The following is a 15870-nucleotide window of genomic DNA, read 5'->3' on the forward strand; positions in this document are numbered from 1 at the left end:
GATGATTGCAAGGTGTGCTTATTTCTCTAAGAAGCATGTCTACATAGAATAAAAGACACAAAGGAGAAAGTTTTCCCCATGGACTAGGAGACTCTCTGGTACAGATGTGGTATCTTAGTTCCCTAATATCCAACCTGCTTTGGCTTCGTCTTTAGGTACAACTCAGAACATGTCTTAAAATATTTCATATTGTCTCAAATAATTGCATTGAGATGTACGCTGCTTTACAATAAAAGTTGACATTGTGACATTACTCTGCAAATGAGTGATCTGAATGGGGAAGAAGAAAAAGAAACATTGGTGCCTTTTATTCTTTCCTTCACTAATTGATTTTAACTGGTGAGTTTGCATATGTACATGTCATGCGATGTTCAACCCCAGGGAATGCATCTGCCTCCCAAGTGTCTATCATGTTTTCAAGATGAAAACATTCAAAATGCTTTCTTTTGGCTTTTTAAAAATATATATTTTTTATTTTTTGAAATATAATTATATTATTTACCCCTCCTTTTCCTTTCTCCAATTCTTCCCATGTACTCTCCCATCCTTGTCTTACTCAAATTCATGGCCTCTTTTGAGATGACCAGCACACGGTTGTTACTTGTAGTCATCCTCCCATTCAGAACAGAGCCAGAGAGTCTGGCTCTTGCCTAACTGTGTCTTGGTACCCAACCTTCAACGTTTCCCCATCATTTCCTTTGCTCTACTGTCCCCAACTTCTGATAAGCACTGTTCCACTTTCCATTCCTTAGCATCTGCTTTTTATATTTCATATATGGGTAAACTTATGTGAGGTTTATCTTTTTGTACCTGACTTACTTTATTTAACATATATCTAACATATGATCTTCAGTTCTACCCCTGTTGTTGCAATGGCAGGATTTCTGTGAGCTGAATCATATTCCACTACAACACACACACACACACACACACACACACACACACACACACACAGAGACATAGACACACACTCACTACATTTTCTTTATCCATTCATGATCTAATGGTCACTTTTGACTTAAGCATGGGACTGTAGATATCTCTTTGTTATATTGACTTCATTTCCTTTTGGTAATTCACTCAGGGGTATTGCTGAAACACAGGACAGCTCTAACCCTACTATTTTCTATAGTGGCTGTACTAACTTAGATTCCTGCCAACCGTGTTCTCTTCTCCCTACAGCCTTGCCCACACTTGTCAGCTTTTGTCCTTTTTATAATAGTCATTCTTCCTAGGAGGAGGCGCTGTTTCACTGAGGTTTTGATTTGCAAGAGTTGTGGTCTCTAATTTTTGGTTACTGCTCTCTGAGGAAACACCCTTTTCTTTAGACATTTGAGAAAGCAGTAGTTTAGCAGAAGAGTGATAATAGCAAGATTTAAAAAGAAGCGAAAAAAAATAAGAGTAGGAAACAACTAGAACACTCATTTCTGCAATGAGATCTTTGGCATGAGACCCTTAATTGTAAAGCTTTGTTTTTACAATGAGGTCCTCGGAAACAGACTCTTGGTTTCAATAATTAGTAGAAAAGAAAGAAAGTCAAGCATGCGTGTAAAACATGCAGGGAGACCCTGGAGTACACATGTAGCCAACCATGCACTCTTAGTGGTTCCCTCCCAGGCTGTTGACTTTGGCCAGCCACGGTAGGAACTCTTTTTTCCAGAAAAATCCAGAGAGCAATTGCCTGCCTGTTCACACTCTTAGACCGGCAGCATGAAAGCCTGCTCTGGAATATTCTGTTTAGAATTTTGCTTTGGGCTCTGCTGCTTGCAGTTAAACATCCCACCCCCACCACACACACGCACACACGATTGCTGTAAAATGCCATGCTGTTAGCTCTCCCGGGCTCAGCAGGATTACATAACTGTCAAATCTCTAAAGCGAAGAGAACCCAGAAACACAAACAAGGCAAAGCAGAGCACAGCCCAGAACTCATGTGCTGCCCCATGGGCTGGGGATTCTCCGTACACTTGTAACAGTACCTGTTTGCAATGGTCTGTCCAGGCACGGGGAGGAGGACTCAGGTCGTGATGCTTTTTGCCTGCTTTCCTCAGCCTGCTCAAAGAGGGGCCTGGGCTTCCCAGAAAACAGCATCTCAGCCGTTTCTCTGACACCTTCTGCATCTGAGATAACCCTGCACTTTGAGCTCCCATGTCAATGAGGAGCAACTCCTCTGTGGAACTGAGCATTGTCCTGCCCAAATGGTTTTATCTACGGCCCGTGATCTCTCCCCATGACCCAGGAAGGGGGCATCATCCCTCTAGGTCTGCAGTTGTGGTATCTCAGGGCTCTGAGAGTGGAAACGATCGCCCTGGGGGAGGTAGAGACAGTAGCTGGGCCCATGGCTGAGTCCTCTGGGCTGCAGAACTCTTTAAGAACCATGACTGTGGAGTGTTCATCATAGAAACAGATGTTGCTCAGGTGCCTTGGGGGTGTCTAGGACTGGCCGGCCCTCCTGGCACCCTGTCCAAGGTAGGGCTTAGGAAGCACCTCTGAGCTTTTCTTATCTGTCTTCAATACCAAAAGACTTCAGTCACAGTGGGGATTTGTGACTGGAAGTGGAAAGAGAAGTGAGGTGCTAGAAAATAGGCTTCCCTTGGCAGTCTAGCATGGGTCACCAATTCGACCCTAGGAAGCCAGACTTTTTAGTTAGAAAGTTCACACACACAAAGACTTCATTTTTTGTATGCATTTCACAAGGTATAGAGCACTTTACCACACACAGTTCTGCTTTGTGTTTCTAATATAGTAAAAAAGGATAATACTGTATTTGAATAGCAGTTTGAAATCTCTAAAGCACTTTAACCCTCTTACAAGTCAATGAGGTGTTACCATGCTCATCCAGTAGGTAAACACTGAGGCTCAGAAGATAACTGACATATACAAGATCTCCAAGTTAGCGAGAGGCAGAGGTAAGCTTAGATTGTAAGTCTGGGGCTTTCCCCTAGCACCCCAGGGTCTTCTCAAGATGTGACCAGCCCCACATGCTTCCAGATTGATCTCATTAATTTTGGAAATTTTAGCAACTAAAGGCTGAGAAGCTTCCACCATTACATCAGCATAGTGTTCTGGGCCTATGGCAGGGCAGGTAACATGTTTTCCTTGTTGGGTTGTGGAGAGGTGTGGGTGCCCAGTGTGGCTGGAGGGCCTTTGGGCTGTCAGCCAGGTGTATAATTTCTTATCTGTAAACAGGTCTAACAGGCACACATTTCACTGGGGATTTGACTCCAATTAGAGGCGAGACTATTGGTTTAGGTACATCATGTTACTCTTCAAAAGCCTGAAAACATGAAGAATTCTGCAACATGGCTGCACCCAGTGCTCTCAGCTATGGTGGTATGGCCACACTGCAGTATTTGATAGGCAGTGCTAGGGCTGTGCCCATATGACTCTTCCTTCTGGTGATATTTGTAGAAAGGTGTGTACATTGGCTTCGTCTCTCCAGGTGAGAGACTGTCCTCTATAGCTCTCTTGGGTGTTTGTATGTCTGAAACATTTCCATCCCCATATCTTCCTGCTTCGTACCCATTCCTGAAGTAACTTTCCCCTTGCTTTTCTGTTTCCTGTCTCCAAAACCCCCAACAGTGGATCTGTGTTAGAGGAAAATAACTGGCTGTGGTTATTTGTTATGAGAAAAATCGCCAGCCGAATCTAAATTACACCAGCGTATGAATGGCTAATAGACATCATGCCCAAGTCATAGCCAAGTGAATACCTAATTGCTGAAATTTCAAGCAGTCTGGATGTGTAAATAGTTTTGGTGGGGGATTCTGTGGTTGACAAAATGATTGTCTCCATCTTTTCTGCAATTTGCACCTCCCAAGTCATGTCCATCTTTTACCCAGAGTTCTCAGAGTGGGATGCTGGTTGCCTGGTAACCATGACCTCATCTCTCTATGATAGGACACTGGCCAGTTTGATATTTAGCACCTACTATAGAAAATGGCTTCTCTGGTGTTCTTTTTGTGCCACCCTTAAAGGGCAATGGGACAGATCACTGAGTTTCATTTTCACAGGTTTTCTGTAGCCTGGTCATCCAGCATGGCTGTCTACCATGAACTTTAGAATAAGTTTCTGCAAATTCCCTGAGAAAACTTTTCCCTAGAAATGACTTCATGATTTATGGTAGAAAAACTTAAAAGACAATGGTCCATGCCGATCAATATATGGATCCAACATTCCCAAGGAGAATTGATTTATGGATGAAGGAAAACATATATCACAGTTGGTAATTTAAAATAGCTCTCTTCCTAGAGGCTAAATGAAAAATTAATTTCTACATGCATCTTCTGATTGCAATCCACCTGTTTCACATCAATTTTTAAAAGAGCCTGGTAAGATCCATACATTTTTCATTTTTTTTTTACAGGATGTATTTTGGCTTCTACTCAGCTCTAGAGATATAGGATACTTCATGGAAAGGGACAAACGTGTAACTGCTGAACAAACTGACCCTGGAGAAGTGCGGAGTGCCCTGCACTGTCTGGCTTCACCGTCTGGCTGATGATGCTACCTGGCCCTGCATCTTGCAGCCTGCCCCTGACAAGTAGTACCCTACAACCAGGGAAAATGAGGAAGCACAAAGTCACCAACTGCCACCATCATCGCTATGATTACTGGGCTTTTTAAAGGTCTGCTGTGTACCAAATGTAATGGGCAACTGAGGACATGGTGGATTCCGAATGGCCAGCCATGAGGCGTTGTTTGACTCAGGTTTTTAAGCAGAAGATATCTGGGCAGGAAAGGCAGCAGCATGGAGAAGAGAAAAGGGTGTCTGAGGTTTAGAAAAGTTTGAGCAGGACTTGGGACTTGCAAAGAGCAGAAGAGACATGCAGAGAGACCATTGGTGCTGAAGCTGGTACGAGGTTCCATGTTAAAGGCAGAGATATGAGGAAGCTAAGGGGAGGAACTAGACTTGGGAGCCTTCAGCGTAGATGGTATCTTGAATGAGAGGGTCGATGTCCATGGGTTTTGAACAAAGAGATTGTTTCCCCCCACTTCTCTAGAACCAATCAGCTATAACTTTAAAAATAAGATTATATATATATGTACATGTATATACAATATGTGTGTGGTATATAGTCTGATAAAGTACATCATATATTTTTGAATACTAGATACTAGTTTCTATATGCAGACACCATCTCAAGGTAAACTTTCCTCCCTCAGCCTTCTGTGGAGGACTTATCAGCTCTGTAGGAAGTCCACCGATAGAATGAGGAAGGCTGATAAAGCGGAAGGTGAAACCAAGGCTGGAAGGTTGGCTGTGTGTGGCCTGCTCCTATTTTCTGTTACATTTGAATGAGACCAAGACATGGAATTTTGAATGATGTCAGACTCTGCTCCCAACCAAAGAGGGACCAGTTTGATTCCAAGGTTTAAAATGTATTAGTTTTCAAGTTAACACTTATTGGGAATCCAAAGAAAGATTCCTGAAAATAGAGACAACCTGATTTTGGTTCCCGAGTATTAAGTACTCTCCAGCAGTTATGTCTTTATGCAGTGTATCTGTTACTCCTCCAGGACGTATCTGTAGTATGTTGTGCAACACACGGGGCGTTGGCACTCCCAGATACCCACACTACTGTCTATTAAAAATTTACTCAGGAAAATGCTGATAGCAAATACTATGGAATTTGTGCATCTAGGGACATATCTGATGTTAACAGAAGCCAGACAATCTTATTGAAGTGTTTCTTACAAGAGATCTAAACAAACTGAAAGCCGTGCTCACATTTCTTCCACAGACTGAGACTTTGTTAGTTAACTGTTAGGAAAAGAAACAAGTGAACAGGTGTGTGTGTTCGAACATTTGAAAAGTTTATATATGACTGTACGCATATGTCTACAGATATTTGTTTTTATATTTGATATTCAGAAAGCATTTGCACAGAATGTTTCCACACCCACTGTCTTTTAAGATAGCCACAGTAATCCTATGAGGTGCGTGCTATCAGAGCGCTTGAGATAGCCACGAGGTTAGCTTACTTTCCCGTTTTTTTTTTTTTTTTTTATCACCGTGAGCTCGATCAGGGGCCTCTATAATTCAGGCTGAATTGCTGGAATCTTTCTAAGAAAATGACTGAGGCTTTGTTTTGCAAACTGAGTTAAGATACTTGGTTTTAGATAAACACATAATAGTTGGGACTGGGATTATACCAGAAACTTCTAGACCATATTGATACTGCAACTATAGGCAGCTGTTTTCACTCTTAAGATTTTTTTTTTTATGAGTGCTCATTTTATAGCTCCTTCAATAAATCTTGAAGGTACACAAGGAAGAAAGAGGGTAGGATAACTTTGATTCAAGTTTTGTAAAAAACACAATTTATTGCTGTGATACCATAATCATATTATATTACAGGCACTATTTTTTAAAATTCATGTTTTCTCCTCAAGGGGGATAATTTCATGCATTACCTATAACAAGAAACAGTATATGTAAGGAATATAAACACCAGCATAATAAAACACTACAATGAACCACACAGATTTATGATAAAGCAGAGGCCATTAAATCAAGCATGATTGGTTGTATGGGGGATTTAGAGTTTGATTTTTTTACAGAGAGAATGTTCCCGAAGGGGAAAGACTCATAAAACAGAATTTAGAAGTAGATGCCCATCTAAAACCTCTAAATTCTCTCCTTAGATCATGTTATTCCATGAGAACTCGATTTGGAAGGGATTTGTTGATTTTCTTTATAGACCCAACTCAGTGGGGCTGGATTTTATGGGACTCTAAGTTTTTAGTTTTGACTAAAGTTCAGTATAAGCCATGACCACTTGCAATCACTTTTCTATTGTATTGCTCAATACTTTCTATAAAGCTCTCAACAAAGGCTTGCTTTAGTATTTAATGCAGTAGGTTTTCTGAGCTTCGGAGAAGTGGTATTTCTCTGCTGATAAAACCCTGGATTACTATTTCCCTCTTTTGTTTTGTTGCTCATGGTTCAGAAGAACAGCCTGTCCCCTTAGGGGACAAAGTCCCGTTTTCTCTTCCTTAGCTTTCCATTCTTCTATTTCCTTTCCGTGGAGCTGCTGCTTTTCTGCTCTGGTGTAAGTGACCCCGACCTCAGGTCAGCTTAAGGAGAAGCCTGAGCAGAAACCAAGCAGATGCGAGTGAAGCCGTGTGTTACCCACACTTGGGTGCCACTGACAGATGAGGTCTATCAATGCTGCAGTCCCCACCGCTGTGACCCTTCAAAGTGCAGAGGCATAGTGGAGCTCCACAGGAAAGGCAGAGAGAGGGAGGTGACAAAGGTCTCCCTAAGGGGCATTCCCACAGCCTGACTCTGTGCAACCTCCAACTTTCTGGTCCATAGAGCCTTTCAGAGCATACTGCTTGGGAAATGGAGGGAAGGGGCACTGGGAGAAATGGTTTTTAAAGCAAGACAAGTGCCCTCTCTAGGAGGAGGAAGCTAGACTAGAGCAGCATCTTCTGTTTCATGTACATGCAGGGAAAAGCCTGTTTGCAAAGAGAGATATCAAGGACGAGGCATTTGCTCTGCCATGATCTAAGTCCAGTGGCCACACCCCAGGGATGCAGGGATGGACCATGACACAGGCTACAAATCCAGGGCATCTTTAACACAAGGGAGTCATCCCTGGTGAAAACTTGGCATCAGCCCAATAAAGTAACTTTTTCATAATATACAAAATAATGCCGCACATTGTCTTTATTGTTTGAGTTACAGGTTTGTTTAACATGGTTCTTTTCTTTTCTTTCTTTACAGACCTTGGGAATGAAGAGTTAGAAAGTTTCCAGCGTTTTGCAAACATTCTTTGTTACACACAAACACACAGAATGAATAGAGCATACAGAAGAATTAACAGATCCGTTGAGACTGGACAGGTTGAAGCTCTCATTAACATGGATAAAATGTGAAATCTTGAAAGAGCGTGAGTAACTGGGATATCATCATATGCTTTGGTACATGCACAGGTAGTCAAGCTGCGTTTCTCTTACTCTAGTTTAGTGTAGTTTCTCTCAGTGTGCTGTTCTTCTGCTTGCTTCTGACCTGACCACAAGGGCACACAGGGTTTCAGGGGGTGACATGCTCAGACAGTCATGATGCCTCTATCTCCAGAAAAAAGAATAATGCGTGGAATGACCTTATGAAACCACAGAGTAGAAAGGTCCTTGGGAAGGATGGGAGGGAAGGACGTTACCTATTCTTCATAGAATCTTGTTAATAAACGGCTCTGGGGGAAACATGAGGAAGACAGGCAGCTAGAAGCCCAGTTTTACACAATTGAACACAGGGCACAGGGTAGAGGGCATGGTGTCATGGTTGTGTGATGGAAAGGGACTCGTTACCTGATTCTTATGAAAAGAGTTTCTACGCCCTTTCAGAGAAATGGAAGCTGAACCGAATGTTCACAGTGTGGAGGTTTGCTCTTGTAGGCTGTAGCCTGTGAGACAACACTAACGTTTGTGTAGCTCTAGTGACTGACCTTCTACTAAGAGAAGGGTCTGGTCAATAACCTCAAAAAGCCTAGCATGGATTTGAAACTTAACACCCTTGGGGAATCTAAAACTTTCCCAACAAATCACAGATCATTCTCCCTTCTAAACATGAAAGAGGTCTTCATTTGTTGCCGAAACCAGTGACAGTTATAACAGAATGCCGAATTTTATAATCTCAATTCAAGCACTACGTAGAAATGGAAGCAAATTAGTATGATTTTTTTTTCTCTCTCTCTCCAAACTGAAGCACGAACACACATTAGAGGCCAAAGCAATGAGAACGCCAGCAGGACGGCAGCCCTCCACTGTTAGTTAAGACCTGCAGCAGGGACATAACTTACTCCCTGCTTCAATTCTTCTTCCTACAGAAAGATCGAATCAATAACAATTAGATTACCCAAGGTTCCAACCAAGGCATGTACACAGGGAAGGAAGGCAAGAGACCGGAGGCGTCAACATGGCTTGATCACCTCTCCTGGCTCTGCCACCCCTGTGCCTTTAGTTCCAAGCCTATTTAGGTATTTGAGACAACAGACCCCCATCCCTTTCCTCCGTGCATCTGATATGTCTGTCTATCCCAGTACTTGCACGTCTTGGTACAAAATCTGTTCAGTTGGGTGGGATTGATCCCACAATGGCTGCTGGCCAGTAGACTCCCATCTCATCACTACAGTGGAAGAAGCATAGGAACACCAGCAGAGAGATTTGTCAAAATTTCCTGCCATTCAGGGAAGGGCAAGACAGCCCCAGCACTTTTCACCCGAAATTATTTTTAAAGGGAAGCAGAAAAGAGATGTTCTGTTGCATCAAATGAGATAATAGGCTAGAAACAGGTTACTAATGATCCACTCTTAGCGTAGACAGAACCAATATCAACCCATCAAATCCCCAGCTCTACACTGCATATGTCCAGCACACTGGAAGTAAATTTTGTTGAGTGACGATAAAGCATTTCCCAAATGGATTATCAAAGAAGGGACTCACGGCCAAAACTGTTGGCTAAGTTATAAAATGGAGCAAAGAAACCAAAGGAAAGAAGAGCTGCAAGTGCAGGGTCTGGGACAGAAAAGCCTCACAAAATTGCCTTTAAAAAGAATTTAATAAAGAAGGAGAAAAGAAAGTGAGAAGGGAATAAGCAAGGAGACAGAAGGAGAAATTAAAAGAAAAAGAAAGGGCACAGAGAAACCACAAACACTGGTGTGGGGGAAGGTGAGAAATGCATGGACTGAAAATCAGCCTGAAATTCCTGTCTCACAGTGAGTGCTGCCCTCGGCACATGGCAGTTCTTGTTTATATTGGTTCCCACTTGTTTCCCTTGGGCCAGATGACCATGGAGCACTGACAGTGCTATTGGTCCAAGTGGCCACGTGTCTATTCACCTGCTGTTAACTTGGAAAGTCATTTAGCATAACTGGTAAGAGAAATGAGATCTTATTAAAGGAGACTGCTACTTCCAAGGAAGCAACAGCCTGCTGCCCTCTACAGGACTTCTAGCATGTAATGCCTTTCACACTTAACAGTTTGCATTTGAGACCCGTGGAAGTCACGTGACTCGTTGGAGCCACAGAAATGCAAGAAAATATTTGCTATTATTGTCGGCAAATATTTCCTAATTTTACGAATTAGACATTAGTCTGTGTTCAAGCTAGTCAGAATTGCTAAAACTGATCAAAGGCAATTATAAGCAAATCTAGTTTTATAATTTTAAATGACGTAAAGAGACTGAAAATAGGCAAAGAATTTACCCTGTGATCCTTAGCAGCCTAGTTCTAGAAAGTGGGTGGATTGAGAACCACCACTCATCAACTGCTACTGTTTCCATATTTGAGCTCACAACACTTTGGGAGGAAATTGCATATTTTAACTGGAAGGTCATTGCAAGCAATTTTTCAACAGCGCAGTGTAGGTTGGAGACATTGACGTGAGAGGCTTTACCTTGAGCAGCTTCATGAGCCCTTCCAGCTGGACCATCAGCTCCCTCCGGCTCTCCTGCAGCGCAGACATCCTCTGTTCCAGCTCATCCTTGCGTTGTCTAAGGAAGAAGTCACCGTCATCAGAAAATCACTCAAGCTGAGCCAGTTCGCTTCCTGGTTTTGTGGGTATGTAGTTGACTGTCTCTAAATGGGCATGCCCATCCAGTCTTTGATAGTGTTACCAGGGAAGCACCTTTCCAGATGGGTAAGTGATTGTAATGTGAGGGGTCCTGCTATTTGAGAGAAGTCACACGGCATGTAAGCAGGATAGAGACCCTTCTTGGCCTTCCTACATTGTGTTTACTATCTCGTTGGTGTTGTTCTGTTCTGCTGGCTTCAGAAACCAAACACAAATCTAACATTCACTGGAAAGGGCCAGCCGTACAGATCTTCAAAATCCAAAACAATTACTATCAATTTATATAAAATTCATTAAGACCTTTGGAAATCTGATGCAGGGATGCAAACTAAAGTTTGTTTTAGCTTATGTGCATGAACCAGTCATGGCTTTTACTGGTTATAACCGTTCTGAAGTACTTGATTTGGGCTTGGTTTCATAAAGTGAAGTCAAAATAACATGTTGCCACACCCTTGTTCTGTAACTGAAAAGGAGGAGTAAAGCTAGTGCTTGCTTTACAGAACTTGTCAGAAACGGTCAGCAGCCTGGAAACCAATCTGCACTCTATCATTTATGCGGACATTAAGGGGTATGAAAACAACCCTCAAAAGAAAAATGAGACAGCAGGAAAAGTAGCCCAATCACCAAAGGATATTGCAGACTCCACATTCAAGGTGCTCAAACAACACGAAGACTAAATAATGATTCTGATTTCCTTCTGTTAACTGCATGAATTTCTAAATAAATGCCTTTTATTCTGAAATTCCATGAGATTGTTTTTAATCCAGTGTCTGTGAGTTAGAATCTAATTTCTTTGAAGATAGATTAAGAGCAATAACATTTTAATAAGAATTACGTAGGAGATAACAACATATATCCTCCACCACTTTCTGAATTTGAGGATTGGACCATGGTTATAAAAGAGAATGTTTTCCTTAGGAAGTATATGCATATATCCTTAGTGGTCTCGGGCCATGATACCTGCCAGATTCATTTCACTTTATTAAATCTCAACTTCCACATTTCTGAAGGGAGAATAATGGAGCCTTTCTCCCAAGTTTGCTATTGTGTTCAGTGGCACAGCACACATGGAGCCAGCACACACTAATTATCAGGTGTTTAGCACATGGGAAGTACCTGTTTATCACCATGTCAGATCTGCTAATGTGACTTTCAGTTTCCCTGTGACTTAAGTAAAAAGGGAAGCATAATCATTCAGAACAGTCAGAGTGATCTTAATATAAAAATAAAATTGAGTATTCATTAAAGCAAGTCCCCCAATTTCTTGTTTTCTCAAGAAAAGATTCTGGAAGGATGGAGTAGGAAAGACACAGAAAGGGTTCCCATGGATGCTGTTCATTCCTGTGAACTATGACCAAAGCAGCTTTGTAAGAGGTCACTGTCTTAGAGGCCTCTGGAAAGTCTGAAATAGCAAAAGACTAAAGTACAGAATTCCCAGGTATGTATGTATGTATGTATGTATGTATGTATGTATGTATGTATGTATGTATCTATCTATCTATCTATCTATCTATCTATCTATCTATCTATCTATCTATCTATGTATCTATCTATGTATCTATCTATGTATCTATCTATGTATCTATGTATCTATCATCTATCTATCTATCTATCTATCTATCTATCTATCTATCTATCTACCTACCTATCTATCTATAAATCTAGGTTATAGGGCCCACAGATCTACCCCTCCTCCTGGGGTACATATTGAGGATAGCTTGCAGTTTCTGGCAAAACATCTTGTTTGTTCCTGTGCTTGCTCTGCCCACCTTGGTGGTTAGCTACAGGGAAGTTGTTTGCTCTGTCTTGAACCTGGCAATTTCCCACCTGCCTGGGGGATTTCCACTGTGCAGCAATTAGGTATATAAGGCTTTCTCTAAGCTTGAATAAATGCCATTCCGCTTTCGCTCTTCATGAATGACCCACATGTCTTGTGTTCTTCAATCTTCAGCCCCTTGCCTGACTTGCGAACTGTCCCATAGTGCAGGTGCTATACTAGATGTCGGTGTATCTGTGCAATCTCCAAATTCTGGAAATGCTTAGACTGAGCAAGAAGGGGTAACTGATGTATATGGCAGGTGGCACAAATATCTAGAGAAATAGCCTTCTAGAGAGGATAGTTCTTCTGTCAAGAAAAAGAAACATACAGACTATAGCAGCAGACCATAAACCAGCTGGGCACCAGTTGACAAGAAGTGCCAATGGCAAGGAAGTTCCGGGTGATTCTAGATTCCTTAGGAAGTAAGACTTTGTGCTCAGCTGAGGTCATGGTGTGTCCACCTTTGCCTGTTCTGATGGCTCCCTGGTGGATGGGGAAATATCAACTGGAAAAACATCTCAATGACCCGGGCTCATCCTGCAAACTTTATAGTTTATCTCCCATGTGAAACAGAACATTTTGAGAAACAAAGGCGATACAGGACAAGCATCAAAACTACTTATGAAAATTCCTCTCCCAAATCGCTCTTGTAGAAAACAGGATGACCAGGAGAAGAGACATATGTGATATTTCAGGCAGACACAAGTGCTACCCTGATCCTGGCAGAGCAAGGACCATTCCATTTCCACACGACTGTCAATCAGTCATTTGTTTTTAAAATGTATTTGATGAAGATGATAAGAAATGCCACCGTCTTTCTCTTTTATTCATTTCCATCTCTTCTAGGACATAGTGTGTAGAGCGTGTAGGAATTTATATTGGTCAGAATGGAAAAGAGTCAAAATGGAAACAAGAGAGATATCTGAAAGATCCTGGAATAATTTCTGTTTCCATTAGTTAAGTCATTATGCTGTTAATAAATAAATTGTTAATTAAATAATTAATTATTGATTGAATTATATAGTTATTCCAATGTATAAGGCAACCACTTTACATGAAGCAGCATCTGTAAGTTTTGTCAATCTCCTTTCAAGCAAAGCCTTGATAGGTCTGCTGTAGTCATAGGCATGGGAAAGGCAGGGCCTGCAGCCTGAGCCAGGTGGGCTATAGGGCTTCTCTGGTGTTCTTGTGTCTGAAGAGCTGAGAAGCAACCCTGGTGGAAGGCAAGGAAGGACTTTATAACAAGGGCAGGAGGAACCTAGTAAATTTAGCTTCTGTTTGGAGGAAGAAAAGAGACTTCATTTTGATGAGTTTCTGCTCCTGTACTCACTACAGAAACTATACATCTCAGAGTTATAGGTGCGTATGGAGTAGACTCACACTTAAACCGAAGGATAAAAACATGAAATTCTTCATAGCCAAAGCTTCCTTGTGAAAGCTAAGTATGGTCTTCGTTGAGGGAATTTGCTTCTCTGTTATTGTTTCATAAATACCCCTGAATACTTTTCATAGCCAAGGCATGGCACCGTCAGTTTCAGGAGAGGAACCTACGACAATACCTGCATTTTGTAGCACAGCAGTTGTGGGACCAACTGCAGCCCTCATCCAAGACAGAATACTGTAGCTTTCTGCCTGAGAAAGCCGTGACACCCCAGAAAGTAGTCGTGACCTCTCACAGTCCCTCCCAACTCAGATGTCCAGGGGTGACAGACTAGACAAGACGAGGTTTCCCCATCCGTTGAAGAACACCCAACACAGCCCCTATTTTAAAAGAGATGCTGGGGCTCAGACCCCAGTACTCACATGTACTGTGTAAGAGTTCTACCAGGGAGCGAATTGTGTCATCTTAAAAAAAATTTAGACAAGGTCCCATTATGAGCTAGGCTAGTCTTGAACACATGGTCCTCCTATCTCAGCATCTATGTTGGCTAGGATTACAGACCACAAAGCATGACTCTTTTGAAGGCATGATTTAGAGAAAATCAGATTCTGTTTTGTGGGCTATATATACATCTTCCAATTTAGAAACCTGCAATGTTTATTTAGCTGCTTACATGTTTGGTTTTAGTGTACACAGTCTGATAGAGCAAATGACTAAAAACAGCCAGGTGGAACATTTCTTTTTCCTGTGAAGATATTTTGCTTTTGATCTAAGGAACACATTGTCAGTTTCTGTGTGTCTAGTAAAAAAAAAAATAGTTCTCTCAAAATTGCCCAAATCTCAGTGATCAAGTGTGATTTATTGGAAAGGAAAGTTAGCAGCTATGATGGTTCAGTGCCAGCTGCGGCCATGGGTGGTAAGGAGCTCAACCCTGGGGCTGGGCCATGGCTGGGTACAGCAGCCCCAGCAGCGAGCTCTGGTCAAGCAAGGAACACTTCTGCCATATGTAAGGCAGGGCGTGACGGAAAGATTCCCGACAACTAACCTCAAACCCCCACAAATGCACCCATACACATACATATGTATATGAATGCATGCATATAGACCCACCCACAAGACACATTCCCTAACATTGTGTTCCCTGGGGAAATGTGGGTCCTCCTTTTACCTGAGGAGTCGCAGTTCTGCCAGCAAGGTTGGATTCTGTTGTGCCTTTTCCGGTGTGGGCTGAGAAGCTTGCTCATGCTCTAGCCGAAGTCTCTGGATCTCTTGTAGGATTTCTCTTGGGAAAGAAGAGGAAGGGAAGAACTAGTGTCAGTGCTTCCCTGGACCCCGACATGGGAGCACAGTACAGGGCAGAAGAGAAGGAAGTGGGGTTGTCTGTGACCCTGACATGTGAGCACAGCAAACCACAGAACAGAGAGGAGTGGCGTTGTCCTGTGACCCCAACATGTGAGCACAGCAGGGGGCAGAACAGAGGGAAGTGGGGTTGTCCTGAGGTTAAGAACAGAGCTGACCTTCCTTGGTCTGGGGATGCCCTGCACCCATGTAGTCTGGATAGCACATCCGAACCATTCGGGCTGTGCAGTGTGCTGCCGGGTGTTATCCCTAGGACCTGTCCTCTCTCTGGTAAGTCATACATTGCTGTGGTTTCAACATTACTGAGGGTCATGTTTGTTATCTCTTATTATTTATGATCATACTCTGATACCACAAAATACCATGAACATCAAATGAGAGGTGTGTGAGAGAGAAGAAAGCATAAATGATGCTCATTTGACAAAAATAAATATCTTTATTCTTTTACCGAGTGAAAAAAATTCTTGCTGAAATTATTAGAGAAATCCCAAAGTCATATTTTTTTACTTTCCATCTTCAGCTTTAACAATAAATCTCAAAGAAGGCAGCCTTACAGGGAAAGGTTCTTAGAAGGATTCATCGTAATTGATCCTGTGACACAGAGTGCTATTGGTGGAACCTCGGTCAGGCAGTGAGATCTGTCAGTGCATTATTGATGCTAGAATGCCCTGCACTTGGGTGAGCATTAGGCTGGCCATTAGTGACATGCAACTGTGCACAGCAAATTCTGTGT

The 15870-nt window shown here is 42.2% G+C and overlaps 1 protein-coding gene across 14 annotated transcripts in view; it reads right to left on the reverse strand.

Annotated features, from left to right (window-relative positions):
* Dtna (dystrobrevin alpha) overlaps nt 1-15870 on the reverse strand; it is a 378064-nt gene that overhangs the window by 16917 nt on the left and 345277 nt on the right. For 11 of the 14 annotated variants that reach the window (XM_057788655.1, XM_057788654.1, XM_057788650.1 and 8 more), the window contains 2 exons: nt 14947-15060; nt 10402-10498 (listed from right to left, as the gene is read on the reverse strand). In XM_057788655.1, coding sequence (XP_057644638.1) covers nt 10402-10498; nt 14947-15060 — 211 coding nt within the window. Of the gene's footprint in view, nt 1-6267; nt 8829-10401; nt 10499-14946; nt 15061-15870 lie in introns of those variants that run through there. The other 3 variants (XM_057788658.1, XM_057788661.1, XM_057788660.1) reach the window with 3 other exon arrangements.

Source organism: Chionomys nivalis, chromosome 14 (assembly GCF_950005125.1).
Source record: "Chionomys nivalis chromosome 14, mChiNiv1.1, whole genome shotgun sequence".
Taxonomy (NCBI): domain Eukaryota; kingdom Metazoa; phylum Chordata; class Mammalia; order Rodentia; family Cricetidae; genus Chionomys; species Chionomys nivalis.